The sequence below is a fragment of the Mirounga leonina genome, unplaced genomic scaffold, assembly GCF_011800145.1.
Source record: "Mirounga leonina isolate KUSES-001 unplaced genomic scaffold, KU_Mleo_1.0 Mir_53, whole genome shotgun sequence".
NCBI lineage: Eukaryota > Metazoa > Chordata > Mammalia > Carnivora > Phocidae > Mirounga > Mirounga leonina.
The window spans coordinates 13,879,233-13,895,135 of NW_023270807.1; the positions used below are offsets into that span (position 1 = coordinate 13,879,233).

At 41.1% G+C, this 15,903-nt stretch overlaps 1 protein-coding gene across 1 annotated transcript in view; it reads left to right on the plus strand.

The window, feature by feature from the left end:
- The window catches only part of ADGRF4 (adhesion G protein-coupled receptor F4), a 14,901-nt gene extending 577 nt beyond the window's left edge, over window positions 1-14,324 (plus strand). Inside the window, exons 2-9 of the mRNA XM_034991206.1 lie at window positions 493-547; window positions 2,950-3,101; window positions 3,838-4,089; window positions 5,188-6,567; window positions 8,862-8,903; window positions 9,363-9,422; window positions 10,654-10,710; window positions 14,250-14,324. Coding sequence (XP_034847097.1) covers window positions 493-547; window positions 2,950-3,101; window positions 3,838-4,089; window positions 5,188-6,567; window positions 8,862-8,903; window positions 9,363-9,422; window positions 10,654-10,701 — 1,989 coding nt within the window. The 3' untranslated portion in view covers window positions 10,702-10,710; window positions 14,250-14,324. The remainder of the gene's footprint in view (window positions 1-492; window positions 548-2,949; window positions 3,102-3,837; window positions 4,090-5,187; window positions 6,568-8,861; window positions 8,904-9,362; window positions 9,423-10,653; window positions 10,711-14,249) is intronic.
- Window positions 14,325-15,903: the final 1,579 nt, after the last annotated feature.

Below are 15,903 nucleotides of genomic sequence, written 5' to 3' on the forward strand. Positions count from 1 at the left end.
ATTCTATTCTATTCTATTCTATTCTATTCTATTCTATTCTATTCTATTCTATTCTATTCACCTAATGATTATTCCTAGCGTCTGCTCATTTCTTCCTCTCTGGGGATCTGTGGTATCTGGTGGATCATATTAGCTCCATTTCACAGTCACAGTTAAAACAGAAGGAGACCAGCTTAGCATTATAACTGTTACATCTCTTTTCTCCCTGGGTACTTAAGCTTTCCATATGTACCCAATCCACTAACTTGACCCTCAGGGGCCAACTGACCACTGGCAAGGTTCTAGCCCTCCCCAGAGGAGAGTTTTTTCTCTGTCTATGCTCACCTCAATGCTTCTGTCTGCAAATTCCCGTGACATCACACATGGACCTGGTGCAGTTTTCTTCTGAGTCCTCAACACATTTTCTCTTCATCTCCACATGGAGCCTCTACGTTGAGATAAGAGAGGAGAGTCCCACAGTAAAGAGGACCTTTGGGAATTTATGTTTTACAGGATGGAGATAAACTTCAACATCTTGAAGGGAAACTCAAGACTGGAAGGATACAAGGTACGTGTCTACAGAACAGTCTTCTTCCATATGGAGCATGGGCAGAGTAAATGAAGGGCATGGATATTGCCAAGCACGTCCCCAGACCGCAAGCTTTCAATTGGAATAACAGTCTCTAACAAGTTCTCATTGTTTACCAGTATTGATAGACTCTCTTACAACTATACCATTATCCATGGCATAGACAATGACCCAAGTTGGCAAATTATGCACATGCATTCTAGAGCAGAAGACAAGTGGTCACTTTAAGCCCCCAAAGGGAAATCTGTTTGAACTAATGAGCTAACAAGAGACAAGAGGGAACACGGAAGAATTCATTCCTTCATGTGAAGATATTTTCAGAACGCTTAAATGTACATAACACTCTGGTGCTGAGAAGTCTATTGAAGTGATGTAAGATAAGTATTGTGTTGGTGAGATGGGTTACTCTCAAAAACTCAGAGATAAACTATGGAGATAATCATTACTAGTAAGATAGTGAAATCACATGGTTCTTACCCAAATAGTAGAGATCACTGGATTCTGCACAGACATTGCCAAATATATTTTTTAGCAACAGATACATCTCTACATAGATGAGGAATTGAGAAAAGAGGGAGAGAGATGGCTAACCTTCAGTGAGCATTTATAGCAACACCGATTGAAGTGCTTAACAGGATGCTCCCTCAATGTTTGTAACAAGACTATGGCATCACCTCCAAACTGTATGGATGAAGAAATTGAGAAGCACTGAGCTTAAATAACTTGCAAAACCAGGGACAGTGGGCAGGTGGTAAAGAAAAATGCAAACTTACTCGTTTCCTTTCTCCATGAATGGAGTCATCCTCAGAGCTGTCCAAGCCATAAACATAGATGCCTCCTTTGACTTACAGACAATTAGTCACCACATCTTATTGATTTCAACACCTTACTAGCTTCCATTAGGACCCACTTCTTTTCATTCCATTACCACTATCCTAAGGCAGTTCTTCCTGGGAATCCTTCAACAACTTCATTCTTGGGCTCTTTACCTCAAGTCAATCCATTCTACTCATGGGCCAAATTAGGCCTGCCACCAGGTTTTAGAAATAAAGTTTTATTGGAACAGAGTCATGCCCATTTATTTACATATTGTCTTTGATTGTCTTATGTGACAAAGGCAGAGCTAAGTAGTTTTGATAAAGACCACATGGCCTACAACGCTGAAAATATTTATACTCTGGCTAGAGTGGTCATATTTAGCAAATAAAAATATGCAATGCCTCATTAAACTTAAATATCAGATAAACCATGGATGATATTGCATGGATCATATGAACACTAGAAACTTATTCATTGTTTAACTGAATATTTTCAATTGATCCCTGTTATTCATGGATTTTGTATTTGTAAATTCTCCTGTTCATTGAAACTTATTTGTAACCCCTAAATCACTACTCACAGTGCTTTCTGGATCATTCACAGACAGAAGAAAAATTGAGTTAGCTAAGGTGCAAGTTCCCAGCCAAACAAGGTGGCTCTCTGCCTTCTTGTTTCAGTAGTCCTACTATAAACAAGTGTTCTTTTTGTGGCATTACTAATACCATACTTTTTGCATTTTGTGCTTTTGTTTGTGATTTTGCTGTTTAAAATGGCCCTCAGTGTAGTTCTGAAGTGCTGTCTGGTGTTCCTAAGGAGACTGTGATGTGTCTCAAGGAGAAAATTCACATGTTGGATAAGCTTTGTTCATGTGCTGTTATGAGTTACGGTGCTATTGGCCATAAGTTCAATGTTAATGAATCAACAACATAAATAAAGTGTCTTTAAATAGAAACACACGTAAAATGAGCTCATATATTAATCAGTTGATAAAAATGTGAGAAGAAGCTCGTAAGAACCTGCCTTGATTTCCCCTCATTCAGTGTTTGTGGAAGCAACTCCATAGACCATAACTACTGCAAATAATGAGAATCGACTGTGTCTGAAAATAAAATTAGTATTTAACTGGGCTTTCTTTATTTTATCTGGCAACTCTATCTGGGCCTTTATAGAAAATTTTATTGCTTTCTGCTCTATGCTGTTGTTAATTATCTTTCAAAAATCCAATCATGTTTTCTGGTAACCCCCATATTCGCACAGAATTCAAAGTCCTTCATGTCTTGACTCCTGCTTTTCTCCCATCCTCATCTCTTTCCGCACTCCCCTCAGATGCTCTAAACTAGCCTTTCTGTCTGACCTGCAACCTCTCCTCTCCATGTGCAGTTCACTCTGCCTCCACATCAGCGCCGCAGTCTGCCTGGCACGCCTTACTTGGTGCTGAGGACACTGCTCAGTGTCACCTCCTCTGGGAAGCAAGCAATTCCCAAATCCCTAGAATGAGTCAGCTGCCTCAGCAGAGTGCAGCAACGCTAATTAGGCCCCCTCGTCTCTCTTTTCCTTTTCAGAGAAATGCCGAGGACCTTGCATCCCTGCTTCCAACTGCAGCCAGCCCTGTGCTCAGCCCTTTCATGGAGAAATAGGGTTTACATGTCATCAAAACAAGTGGCAAAAATCAACTGAAACATGTACAAGCCTTTCTGTGGAGACACTCTTTAAGGTGACACATTTGCATATTATTGGCTTCCAGGGCTAATTTCCCAGGAGATGGTAGAGGCATTTTCCTGTGTTCTGTTCGGCACAACAATCTCAGATCTAGATTTGGGAAAATGGCAGAATGGGTGAAATTTGTCTTTTCTCCTTCCTTCCTTACCCAAATTCTCAGACACTCTCCGCCCCCCCGCCACTCTCTCTCCCTCTCAACATCTTTTCTTAAAAATAGATCTGAAACTCATTCACACAATGGTAAATGCTTAGAGGTTAAAGTTTGAGCTCTAAAGATGGATTTGTGTGTACCTTCGTCTAATTAGTGAACTCTAAACTTCTTGAAATTGCAATTTAGTATTCTTTATCCTGCCATCCTCCAAATCCACCCCCCCCCACAAATTCCATGAGACTCCCCTTTCAAAAAATTAAAATAAGTAGACAGATTTTGATTTTAGCATTTTTCCACATCTCTGGAGAAAACTGTCTTGTTATCACACTTGAGTTAAAACCACTGTCCTGAAAGCAATAGGTCAGTATCCTGATCTCGTGGGAATTTTGATGGAACTTCTCATTTGTGTGTGACTCCCCATCTTACTCTTTCCGTCTTTCTTGGCATCTAAACCCCTTTTAGGACTACTTGCTTCTCTCTTTTCCCCACGTGGTGTATTGGTGCCTTAGCTCCTTTACTCTGACATATGTTAGGTACTTAATCATTTTTGAGCGATTTTTTTTTTTTTTTTTTAAAGCAGGACTTCAATAGTGCATCACACCTTCCTCTAGCAGCATCATCCATACCCGTGCACGTTCTTGACTTTCGAGCACCAGAGCCCGTGGAGAGTGTAGCTCAAGGAATCCGCAGGAACTGTCCAATTGATTATGCCTGCATACTCGATGTTGTGAAATCATCAGAAGCCACGTCTGGAAACATCGCATTTATAGTGGAGTTACTAAGAAATATTTCTACAGATTTGTCTGATAATGTTACCCAAGATAAAATGAAGGTATTTTTTGATAATTTCGTTAAAAAAACTGACAGATTTCTTCTTTTTTTTAAACCAAATCTTGCCTTTTAACAGTTTCAAATGTACTTTTCAGGGTCCAAAATATGACAGCCACAGCAACCGTAACAACAAGGATAGACATTTTATTTCAATTTTGCATATTGATTCACTCTAGTTTATGTAAGTTTTCAAGAAGCTGGCACATTTTTAATACATGTTTTTGTACAGACTTACTATTTTCAAGAAAATGTCCCAAAAGGATGGCTGTGAGCAAGACTGTGTCTACTCCGGTCTTGCCCAAATTTCATTCTGTAGAACATAATTATTTGGAGAAATGTTAATGGAGGCTCCGTTTCTAAAAGGGAGATCTGTACCTAGCAGAGGTAGGAATTCTGGGTTAAACAAAGTTAAGCAGGTTTCCTTCTGGCAGGACTTTTTAAAGTTTTTCACGTGTTAATGAGGTTTGACCCTCTTTATAAAAGGGGGGGTTATAGAGATACAGTATGCAGTATTTCTCAAATTTAGGTTTTTATAGAATCTACCCCAAATTCCCTCCATTAAACAATCATTAATATCTCATGAGACTCTTGGGTTATAAAGACTGCAGTTTGGAAATGCTGCCCCGGGGCCCATAATAAAGCAGGTAAACTTTACCTATGATTTTTATTTTATTTATTTATTTATTTATTTATTTATTTATTTATTTATTTATTTTTAAAGATTTTTTATTTATTTATTTGAGAGAGAATGAGAGAGAGCACATGAGAGGGGGGAGGGTCAGAGGGAGAAGCAGGCTCCTTGCTGAGCAGGGAGCCCGATGCGGGACTCGATCCTGGGACTCCAGGATCATGACCTGAGCTGAAGGCAGTCGCTTAACCAACTGAGCCACCCAGGCGCCCATGATTTTTATTTTATTTTAATCATTGTTTTACTTTACTTCCCTCTCTGAAGGACTCATCTCTCAGCATGAGATTCTAATAAACAATGAATTTGAAGAGCAATATGTCAAATAAGATCTGATCACTTGATCTTTAGAAATGGACTTTCTACAATAACGTGTAAATCCTTAGCATAAGTTCCACTTTTCCTCCCTTGCAGAGTTATAGTGAAGTGGCCAACCACATCCTTCACACAGCAGCCATTTCAAATTGGGCTTTCATCCCAGACAAAAATACCAGCTCGGATTTGTTGCAGTCAGTGAATCTGTTCGCGAGGCAACTCCGCCTCCACAATGACTCTGAGAACCTTGTGGATGAACTCTTCATCCAGGCAAAAGGGCTTCGCATCACCCACAATACCTCAGAGGAGAAGTTCAATTTCTCCGCAAGCATGAACGGTACAGCAGAGGGTATCTTAGGAATGATAGAAATTCCCACGCAAGAGCCGTGGAACCTGCCACCAAATGCATCCCAAGCCATCAGCATAGCCTTTCCCACCTTGGGGACCATACTGAGGGAAGTCCGCTTGCAAAATGTGAGTCTTCCTAGACCTGTAAATGGTCTCGTCCTTTCGGTGATTTTACCAGAAGGACTGAAGCAAGTCTTACTCACCTTCGAGAAGATCAACAAATCCCGCAGTGCCAGGGCACAGTGTGTTGGCTGGCACTCGAGGAAAAGGAGGTGGGATGAGAATGCCTGTGAAACCACGTTGGAGATCGTGAACAGAGTGAAATGCTTGTGTAACTACACCAACATGGTGATGTCCTTTTCCATTCTAATGTCCCCCAAATCTATAGACAACAAAGTCCTGGACTACATCACCTGCATTGGGCTCAGCATCTCTATCTTTAGCTTGATTCTCTGCCTGATCGTCGAAGCCGCAGTGTGGTCCCGGGTGGTTGTGACGGAGGTATCATACCTACGTCACGTGTGCATCGTGAACATAGCCGTGTCGCTCCTGATTGCTAATGTGTGGTTCATCGTAAACTCTAACTTTCACAAAAAGGCCCAGGACTCCAACTGGTGTGTTGCGCTGACATTTTTCAGCCACTTCTTCTACCTCTCTCTGTTCTTCTGGATGTTCTTCCAAGCACTGCTCATCATCTATGGAATATTGGTTGTTTTCCGTAGGATGATGAAATCCCGCATGATGGCCATTGGCTTTGCCGTTGGCTATGGGTGCCCGTTGGTCATTGCAGGTACTACAGTTGCTGTCACGGTGCCAGAGAAGGGCTACATGAGACCCGATGCCTGTTGGCTTAGCTGGGACAGTACCAAAGCCCTTTTAGCATTTGCCGTCCCAGCCTTAGTCATTGTGGCCGTGAATCTTGTGGTGGTTTTGGTTGTTGCTGTCAATACTCAGAGGCCCTCTATTGGCAGTTCCAAGTCTCAGGATCTGGCCATAATTATGAGGATCAGCAAAAATGTTGCCATCCTCACCCCATTGCTGGGACTGACCTGGGGTTTTGGAGTAGCTACACTTCTAGAAGGCACTTCCTTGATAGTCCATATAATCTTTGCCCTTCTCAATGCTTTCCAGGTAAGTACCAAGAGAGAGAGACTTATTTTATTCATTAATATTGTTAATTAGTATTTTATTTATAAGATGTTACTTTTATTTTATCATTCGCTATTCTGGCTATATGACAAAAAAAAAAAAAGGCTACGATTGAAAAATACAGAATACAAAATGTGCCTTTCATTTCTTTCCATGTCTTAGAGACATTGAGCTGTGGCGTCTCTCACCCTATTGATTGTCCAGTTGGATTTAGCTGATCAGGCTGACTGGGTGGGAACCTCTTTCCTTCTGTCCTCAACCGATCCACCTGTATCCCTCCTGAAGTTTCAGGGTCAGAAGAAGTTGGCCTTCACTTATAGAGAACCAGTCTTTGGTCAAAGATGTGTGAGTCTACACTCACATGGTATGCCTCAAAACAAAGAAGTTTTTATCCTTTCTCAAGCAGTTGGGAACTCAGTGAAATAGTCATTTTCCATAGTATGACGAGACAGGACCTGCCATTCTCTTTGAGTGTTAACCAGTTGGGAGTTCTCATGGCTCTTTCCTGTGAAATAAATCTAGGTTGTTCTTCATTGAAATGGATCTTGCTGCATGTTGCCTGACCCTAGAAATGTCACTTTTCTCTGGGCCTCACCCATCTCCTTAGTAAGATAAAGATACGAATCTGAGATCATCTCTTTTCTTTTCTTTTCTCTTCTCTTCTCTTCTCTTCTTTCTTTTCTTTTCTTGCTCTACCATACTTGGTTTGGCAAAATTATCCCTCTAATAGTTGCTTTACTCTGTTGGCTACTGAACTTGTACTTTTGGGAAGCTGTCACTAGCCAGACTGCTTTCCATACCTATGAGTAATAGCAAGTTTGGCAGGTTCATATCCTTAATTGTGCTTTTAATCAGGGGTTGGCAAACTCCAGCCTGCTGCTTGTTTTTGTAAATAGGTTTCCTGGAATAAAGCCATACACGTTCGTTTACATTTTGCCTGTGGTTGCTTTTGAGCTACGGTGGCAAAGTTGAGCAGTTCTAACAGAAACTGTGTAGCCCACAAAGCCAAAAATATTTATTATCTGGTTCTTCACACACACACACACACACACACACACACACACACACACAAATTCCCAACCACTGCTTTAAATATATAAATATAACTGCTTAGTAAAGCAGCAATGTATTCCTATTAACGTGTCACTATTACTCTATTTAAAAACATGGTACAAAATACAAAGCAGACTTTTAAGAAATGTCAGCTCAGATCAATTATATATCTTACTCATACTTCTTTAATAACTATGGAGAACATTTATTTCACGCTTTGCCTTGCATGGCTTTAAAGAGAAGCATTTAACTTATGGTTGTTGGTGGTGGTTTTTTGTTTTTGTTTTTGTTTTTTTTTTGATCAAAAGCTCTTGGACTGACATAAATCTCCCCGACTCTTGAAGTTACTTTGGTGACTAATGATCTCATTCTATTTTTTTTAATTTTTTACTTTGCAACTTAATTAAACCCCAGAAAGTTTTATTCTGTTTCTTTTCCGAATCACTTCTTTCTCTCTTTTCTTGATAGAAAGAAAAATACTGAAACACTTTTAGTTAAATACACTCCAACTTTTCTCAGCAAGCTTTCCCTGTGACTCACATTTAAAAAATTTCCGTCTTCTGATTAGCATTTCTCTGCCATGAGACTATCCTTGGAAACCCAGCCTTCCTTCCACTCTCATGGCAAGATCCAGAATTTTCTTAACTTCAACTTCCACCATTTAAAAAGATTGGCTATCAATTATTGTGACTTTATAGGTAAACAAATAATTTAAACTTGAAGAGACTCTGGTCTTTTAGATCTCTGTAGTTTTCTCTCTTTTATGCATAAACTTATTCCACCAGCTCAGAGACCCTGCCGTTTCGTGACTTTTAACCCCAACTGAAAGTAAACTATAATAACAGGCTTCACTTCTCAAGAAACCTTCCATGATTGTCACTTTGAGCTACAGGATTCCATGTCATGTTATGTCATGATGAATAAGAACAACTACTTAATATTTGGAAAGAAAGTAAACAGATGTGATAAGGTGGAGAAACACCATCCTACATCTGCAGCCTTTCAATAAATATCAGTAACTGTCACACAAAAATGAAGGTGACCCTCTTTGAGGTACAGTCACAGAAAATACTTACCAATGCATTTTCTCTGAATCAGTAGAAGCTGAAGTTTCTAATACCCAATAACTGTCCTGGAAGATATCTAGAAGAGTGGTATTAAAATTACAATTGGGATGTTGTCTGCCAAACCATCCCTCATACTTCTGTTGAATTTTGCCATAGGGGTTCTTCATCTTGCTGTTTGGAACCATTATGGACCACAAGGTAATTTGAATTTGTTTCTCTCATTGTAAAAATTTCCATGTGGCTCAGGGTAGCCGGGGGATGAGGCAGTTTTGATCAGAAAGCCTGGTCCATGGGGGTGAGTTTATGGGGGTGCTTCAGGCATCAGCTGAGAGGAGGAAAGGAAAGAACTCTACTCTCTCATTTGTTGACTTAAGTCAACAGGAGGCTGTGTGTGAGTGTATTTAAAAGAATGAAAACCGTACCGGAATTTTAATTTTAATTTTAATCCCAAATCTAATTATAATAGCCAGAATTTTAATTTTAATCCTAAATGGGATTATAACTACACCTCAACTTTTATCCAAGTCTCATTATTGGCTAAGCACTATGCTAAGCCATCTGATGCTGCTTCTGCCAGGATTAGTGGTCTCGAAATTTCAAGGCATGGGTCTGGGTTTGAGGGATGTTGTCATTTCTTCACTGTCATTGTTTCTTCAGATAAGAGATGCTTTGAAGATGAGGATGTCTTCACTGAAGGGGAGATCCAGGGCAGCAGAGGTAAGCCCTCCCTTTCAGTCTTAATACTGAAGGGTCAGTGTCCTCAGCAGAGTCACGCAGAGACAAATATTATAGCTTAGTATTCAGAATTTGTTAGCAAAGAATTCTTAGGGTATACAGACATTCATTCATGTCTTCACTCAACAAATTTAGAGTATCCCGCTAAAGCTTAAGGTCGGTAGAATATACGTCTCAAGAGAATTTTCTACCTTGGATGTATTTCAACTTGATATCTGGACCGTTGAGATGGGACAACATGAAGCCAGGATCCTAGACTCATAAAACAGAGCTGGGAAATGAGAGATGAGTTAGAAATGAGATTCTAGGCCAACCTAGTCATTTCATAGGTAAGGAAACCAAGGCCCAGATTACTTACGAGATTTGCCTGAAGGCACACAGATAATCATGAGAATTCACATTCTCCTTGCTCAGAACTCTTTTGAGTAAACCCTGTTCTTGGATTGAAGTATTTGTATACTTATTGATCTTGAAGATGACTTTGACCAAGCTATCCGTCTTTTAAGGTACTGACTGAAATTGCCATCATTGCCATATTAATGCAGTCATTTAGTCCACCAACAGTTTCTCAATAAAAACTACTTTCTTAAAAGTCAACAAACAAAACATTTTCTGAACATATTGAGAGTCAGCATTTATGGTTAGCTAGTATTGGGCGTGACTTTTGGTACCCTAGTTCATCAATGCTAAGATAGGTATTTTCTTTACCTTTTAACATTTCTGAAATAGGAATGTATCTTACAATCAGTGGCATGTCATGATTTAATTGGCAAGTTTTTTCTTTCTTTTTCTTAGTGGAACATAAAAATAATGATGCAGGGGCACCTGGGTGGCTCAGTCGTTAAGCTTCTACCTTCGGCTCAGGTCATGATCCCAGGGTCCTGGGATCGAGCCCCGCGTCGGGCTCCCTGCTCGGCGGGGAGCCTGCTTCTCCCTCTCCCACTCCCCCTGCTTGTGTTCCCTCTCTCGCTGTGTCTCTCTGTCAAATAAATAAATAAATCAATCTTTAAAAAAAAATAATGATGCAGCTAACAATGTTAGGTTCAATGAAATATAATTTAATTCTGTGTAGCTATGTCATTTCAAATGCTTCTTTTCATGTTCCCATTTTTACGTGTTTATCTCTGGGCAGCTGTATACATAAATATAAATGCATTTTTTGTCAATGCCATTACTTACTGACATCACTGTTACTTTTTTTTTTTCCATTTAGAACGCATCTTTAAGCCCAACCAATGGATCTAAATTAATGAATCGTTGAAGATGAGGTGTGAGTATTAAAAACTGAAGGAGAATCTTTGCTTTCAAGTTGTGACAAACCCCTTAATGCCCCTTGTGAGCACAGTAGTACCTATGATGTGACGCAGGAGTGAGGTGGGGAGGGAACAGGTGGGTATATCTTTCAGAGATTAGAAACTTCTTCATTGCCCAGCGCATAAATGAAAATATGCACATCTTTAAAACTATGTCATCTCAGTGTGTATGTCCAAATCTTTTTAAAAACACTTTTATTTAAATTCCAGTTAGTTAACATACAATGTAATATTAGTCTCAGGTACAATATAGTGATTCAACACTTCCACACATCACCCGGTGCTCATCACAGGTGCACTCCTTCATCCCCATCACCTATGTCACCCATCCCCCTGCCCACCTCCCTCTGGTCACCATCAGTTGGTTCTCTATAGTTAAAAGTCTGCTTCTTGGTTTGCCTCCCTCTCTCTTTTATCCCCCTTTGCTCATTTGTTTTGTTTCTTAAATTCCACATATGAGTGAAATCATATGGTATTTGTCTTTCTCTGACTGACTTATTCACTTAGCATAATACCCTCTAGCTCCATCCATGTCATTGAAAATGGCAAAATTTCATTCTTTTTTATGACTGAGTTATATATATATATATATATCACTTCTTTTTTATCCATTCGTCCATCAGTGGACACTTGAGCTGTTTCCATAATTTGGCTACTGTATATAATGCTGCTATAAACATCGGGGTGCCATATATCCCTTTGAGTTAGTATTTTTTTTTCAAAGATTTTATTTATTTATTTGAGAGAGAGAATGAGATAGAGAGAGAGCATGAGGGGGGGAGGGTCAGAGGGAGAAGCAGACTCCCTGCTGAGCAGGGAGCCCGATGTGGGACTCGATCCCGGGACTCCAGGATCATGACCTGAGCCGAAGGCAGTCGCTTAACCAACTGAGCCACCCAGACGCCCAGTATTTTTTATTCTTATATGACCAAATCTTAAGCATATGTTTCTTTCCTCAGTGAGAGGATGATGTCATCACATCTCCACTGATAGAGGATACACCCTTGTTGTCTATAGCACTTACACACCCTAATTCCATCTTGTCAGTGAGCGGTGACACTTATAATAGACTCATTGTCGAGAAGGAAGACTTAATTGATTGAAATCACAAAGCAACAAGCCTGTCTCTCCATAATGAAGTTGGAGCCCAGAATCATCCCTAAGGGGCTGTGGGTAGAATTGTAGCGAGTTAGCTGCCTAACAGCCAACCTCTGAGACATATTTCTACACAGATGAAATTAGGAGAAGACAAGTTTTAAGCATCTGTGAAGGGGAGATTAGTAACAAAATGGCAGCCGGGAGCCTGAGAGGTAGTAGGGAGATGTGGGCAGGGGTGATCAATTTTAGTATGGTTTTGTCTTGGAGAGTTTTCTCGGCCTTTGTACATGATATAGATGAGTCTCAGAGTCAGGGCCGAATAGCAAACAATGGGCAAAGCAGAGAGTTGAAAGAATCTTGTGGACTCAAAGACATTCTGAGTTGGTAGAACTCTTGGGGGACCCGCTGTGTTAGATACAGATCCTACAAACCTCATGTTGTGCTGCTGTGGGACATTGGTTCATGGTCCCGGGGCAAGGGAGGGAAAGGAAGAGGGCTTTGTCATACACACTGACTGGCATGTGTGGGGTGCTGGGAAAACACCAGCATATTATCCTCAATTAATCATCCTCTCACATTTGGGTTCTTATATTAGAACTTTAAAAGGGGGGAGGAGGGATATCGTAGTCCTTTAAAAGGGTTAACTCTCCCACCTCTGCCCATCTTCTAGTCCATAGTGGAATATCACTATAACATCTCTTGATGAGTCACTCATCAAGAGGTAATTCAGATGACCTGTGAAAGCTGACCTTTCCATTAAGGTCCCAGTTTGACCTGCTTTAGGAAATTCGTCAGACTGTTTCAGGTGGAGGAGACTCTGCCTCCTGGGGATACTAAATCTAGCCATTCTAGAGAAGAGAGGCATGGTTGGAGTCTAACCTCCAGCTATTTGGGCATACCTGGGTGGCTGTAGTAAAAACTGGAGAAGACCTGTAGAACCCAGGATCTGTACTGCACTCCTTCCTGTGATTGGGGAGGTGCACAAAGCTTCGACAGGCACTTGGGGAAAGTGTAGGAAGGAGGTGGGAGTGTACTAACAACTACTCAAAGAAATCCTCACCAGGTGATTCTTGAACTTCTATTTTTGAACCTGTGAGGTGGGGGATGAACTGAGGGTTGCATTTTTTTCAGCGTATCCTTCATAGGTGGCCCTGTGCCTGTTGAATTTTCTCAGTAATTGGAGCTATGCTTTTTACATCTGGATGCACGTGGTACCAGAAGTATCAGGAACAGCAGCTGACACCAGGGTAGACCATGTTAGGGGGGCTACAAGTTAGATATCAGGGATAGGAAATTCACTCTAAGTGAATGGAGACCTGGCAGCGCCAGGGAGGTCTTTCAGCAGAGAGAGAAGGGCTCCAGCCATGGGTCAAGATCAGAATTACAGCTCAGCAACATGGGGTGTTTGGTAGCTCAAGGCAGGGCTAACCCACAAGGAAAAGGCAGTATTTCAGACCTTAAATCAGAGCACAGAACTGAAGACTGATGGGGTCTGAGGAGATAGGCAGAATTCCATTTGTGAGACAGGGGGCCAGAGTTCAGAATTGGACTTGCAGAGACTTGAGACCCTGAGCATGGGTGGAAGCTGCTCATGTCCCAGTGACCTGAGGTTTGATCGCTCTTATAAACAAGGTTTGGAAAGGTTTGTCAGGAGGTCTTGAGATCACGGAAGGACTGCAGAGATATGAAAACCCAGCAGTTTTCTTCAGGTATAGATTCTAATTGGGGGAATCCCATTCTGGAGACAGAGGAGGGAGGGAGAGAGAGGGCATGCTTATTATGAAGTCACAGCTGCACAGCGCCCTCTGCTGTTCATATGAAGGGCAGGCCTTTACTCTGAGGCAAACCCCCTGTTTTCCCCAGGGTTATTCCAGTGTCACCAGCAAGTCTCTTCAGTTCCTGTAAAATCTCTTCCACATATTTGTTTATGCCTGAACTCACCTCCAAGGATGCAGAACTCTTCATTCCACAGTGAGACATGAGACTGGCTGAGCAAATGCCCCAAGAGAAGCAACACGGTTTTCTATGTAAGGTTGTAGGTTCAGAGGAGCAGTCATTCTAGAGGCCAAGCTTAGGCAGCGGAAGAGGGAGAGAGGGCTCTGAGCATCGAGTTTAGGGCTGAGGGAGCAGCATGGAGAAGGTGGAGGGCACAGAAAAAGGAAGCTGGGAGAATAGCCTTCCTAGTTGTGTGACTTTGAGGAGATTGCTCAATGCCTCTGTGCCTCTGTTTCTTCATCTGTGAAATGGGGCTAATAATCGTACATACCTCCCAGGATGGTTTCAGGATTCAATGAGCTAACATATTCAGAACTCATAAAATAATGCCTGGTTCAAATTAAGTTATCAGTAAATGCCAACTGTTCTTCCTGTTAACGTGTGTTCCAACCATTTTGCCTAGGCTGCTCCATTCCTCATGGGCATTCCGTGTCCTGGACTGAGAGTGAAGCTCTGGGAGAGGGAGGCTGGAATGAGGGACAATCGAGCTTCCCTGGAAGACTTTCTCTTCTGGCCAGGAGTGACACCTAAGCTTTCAGGGGTGAAAATGCTTGCTGAGGGAAAAGTAAGCATGACGTTTGGTGACTGGGCTTGAAGGAGCTAGAACCACTGACTCTTTGACTGGCCCATGACTTTCAGGAGCCTGGCTTCTTGGTCACCCTTGGCAAGATTAAGACAGCAAGCCATTTTCTGAGCTCCTGGACAAGCCTGGAGCTGTTGGGGCTCTCCTGGACGAGGTCCGCTTTCACACGCAAGGCCTGCTCTGTGGCTCCATAAACCCAGCCATTGTCACTGTGCATGGATCCTGCTTGCTTTGGGGGACAGGAGTTAGATCCAGTGTTAGGGGTAGGGGCTGGCATGGGGGTGGAGGGTGGGGTGGCAGCAGAAACACCGAATCTACTTTGGAGACAGTTAAGTCATGGTAGGTTTCCTAAAAATAGGGAACAGAATTAAATTAAGAAGACTTTTAAATGTGTTTCTGATTTTAGTCTATTTTAGACCTCAAGTAAAATAATTTAGCTCCTAGGACTTTAGGTTCCTCATTTGTGAAACTTAAAAATATTCTTGTAGGTATTATGATGATGATGATGATGATGTGTGTGTATGTGTGTGTATGTGTATCTGTGGGTGTTTAAACTGCTATACATAAAAAAAAATCTTAGAAATAAAAATAAAAACATTTACTTTTCACAATTTGCTCATGTGTGAGTTCATTCAAGGTGGATGGCCCCATTAGTACCACAACATTCTTGGGTACAACCCTTTTATCAATCTACCTCAACCCATTGGCCAGACACACAGGAGGCCCAGGAATATAATCCTACCATGTACTATAAGGTGAGGACCTGGAAATATTTGGCAAACAGCACTACTTTCGGGCATGCTCAGTGAAATTTCTATTGCCAGTTTGGTTTTAAACAGCCAGCCAGTCGGTAGGGCTGAAAATGGCCATGTGTGTGTGTGGGGGGGGCAGTTTGATCAAAGCAGAAGTTATAAAGGCCAGTCACCCCTTTTTCATAACACATGCACACAAGTACCTCTTTGCAGGCCTGCTTTCAGAACCTTTAGTGTTGGTAGTTTAGAAACAAGATAAAGATTGGTTTCAAATCAAATAGTGATTATTTTAGTGATGAAAATTTTGAGTCAACTTGACATAGTACCCCTTTCATAAAATAAAAATAAATTATTTATATTGAGGGATATGAATCTAACTTCTATATTTGTAAAAATTTCCTGAGCATTAATTTATTGGCCCCTATTTCCTTTTTGACTCTAGCCAAAGGAGTTATGAAAACAAGTTTTACTTCTCTCAACCCCCTGAGATTTAGAAATTCCAGAGCATCATGTAATTCCAAGCCAAATAATTGCCTTTAGTTTGGTAGATTTACTTGGTATTGTATCAAGGTCAAATTAATAATTTCCTATGATAATAGCATTGAGTCTCTTTTCTTTTCCGTATTTTCCCAAGCTCTTCATCTTTTTAGTGCATATTAGGGGAACTATCATGCTGAGTAGTCAGTTCTGCAGTAAGAGAACACAAGCATTTTTAAAAACCA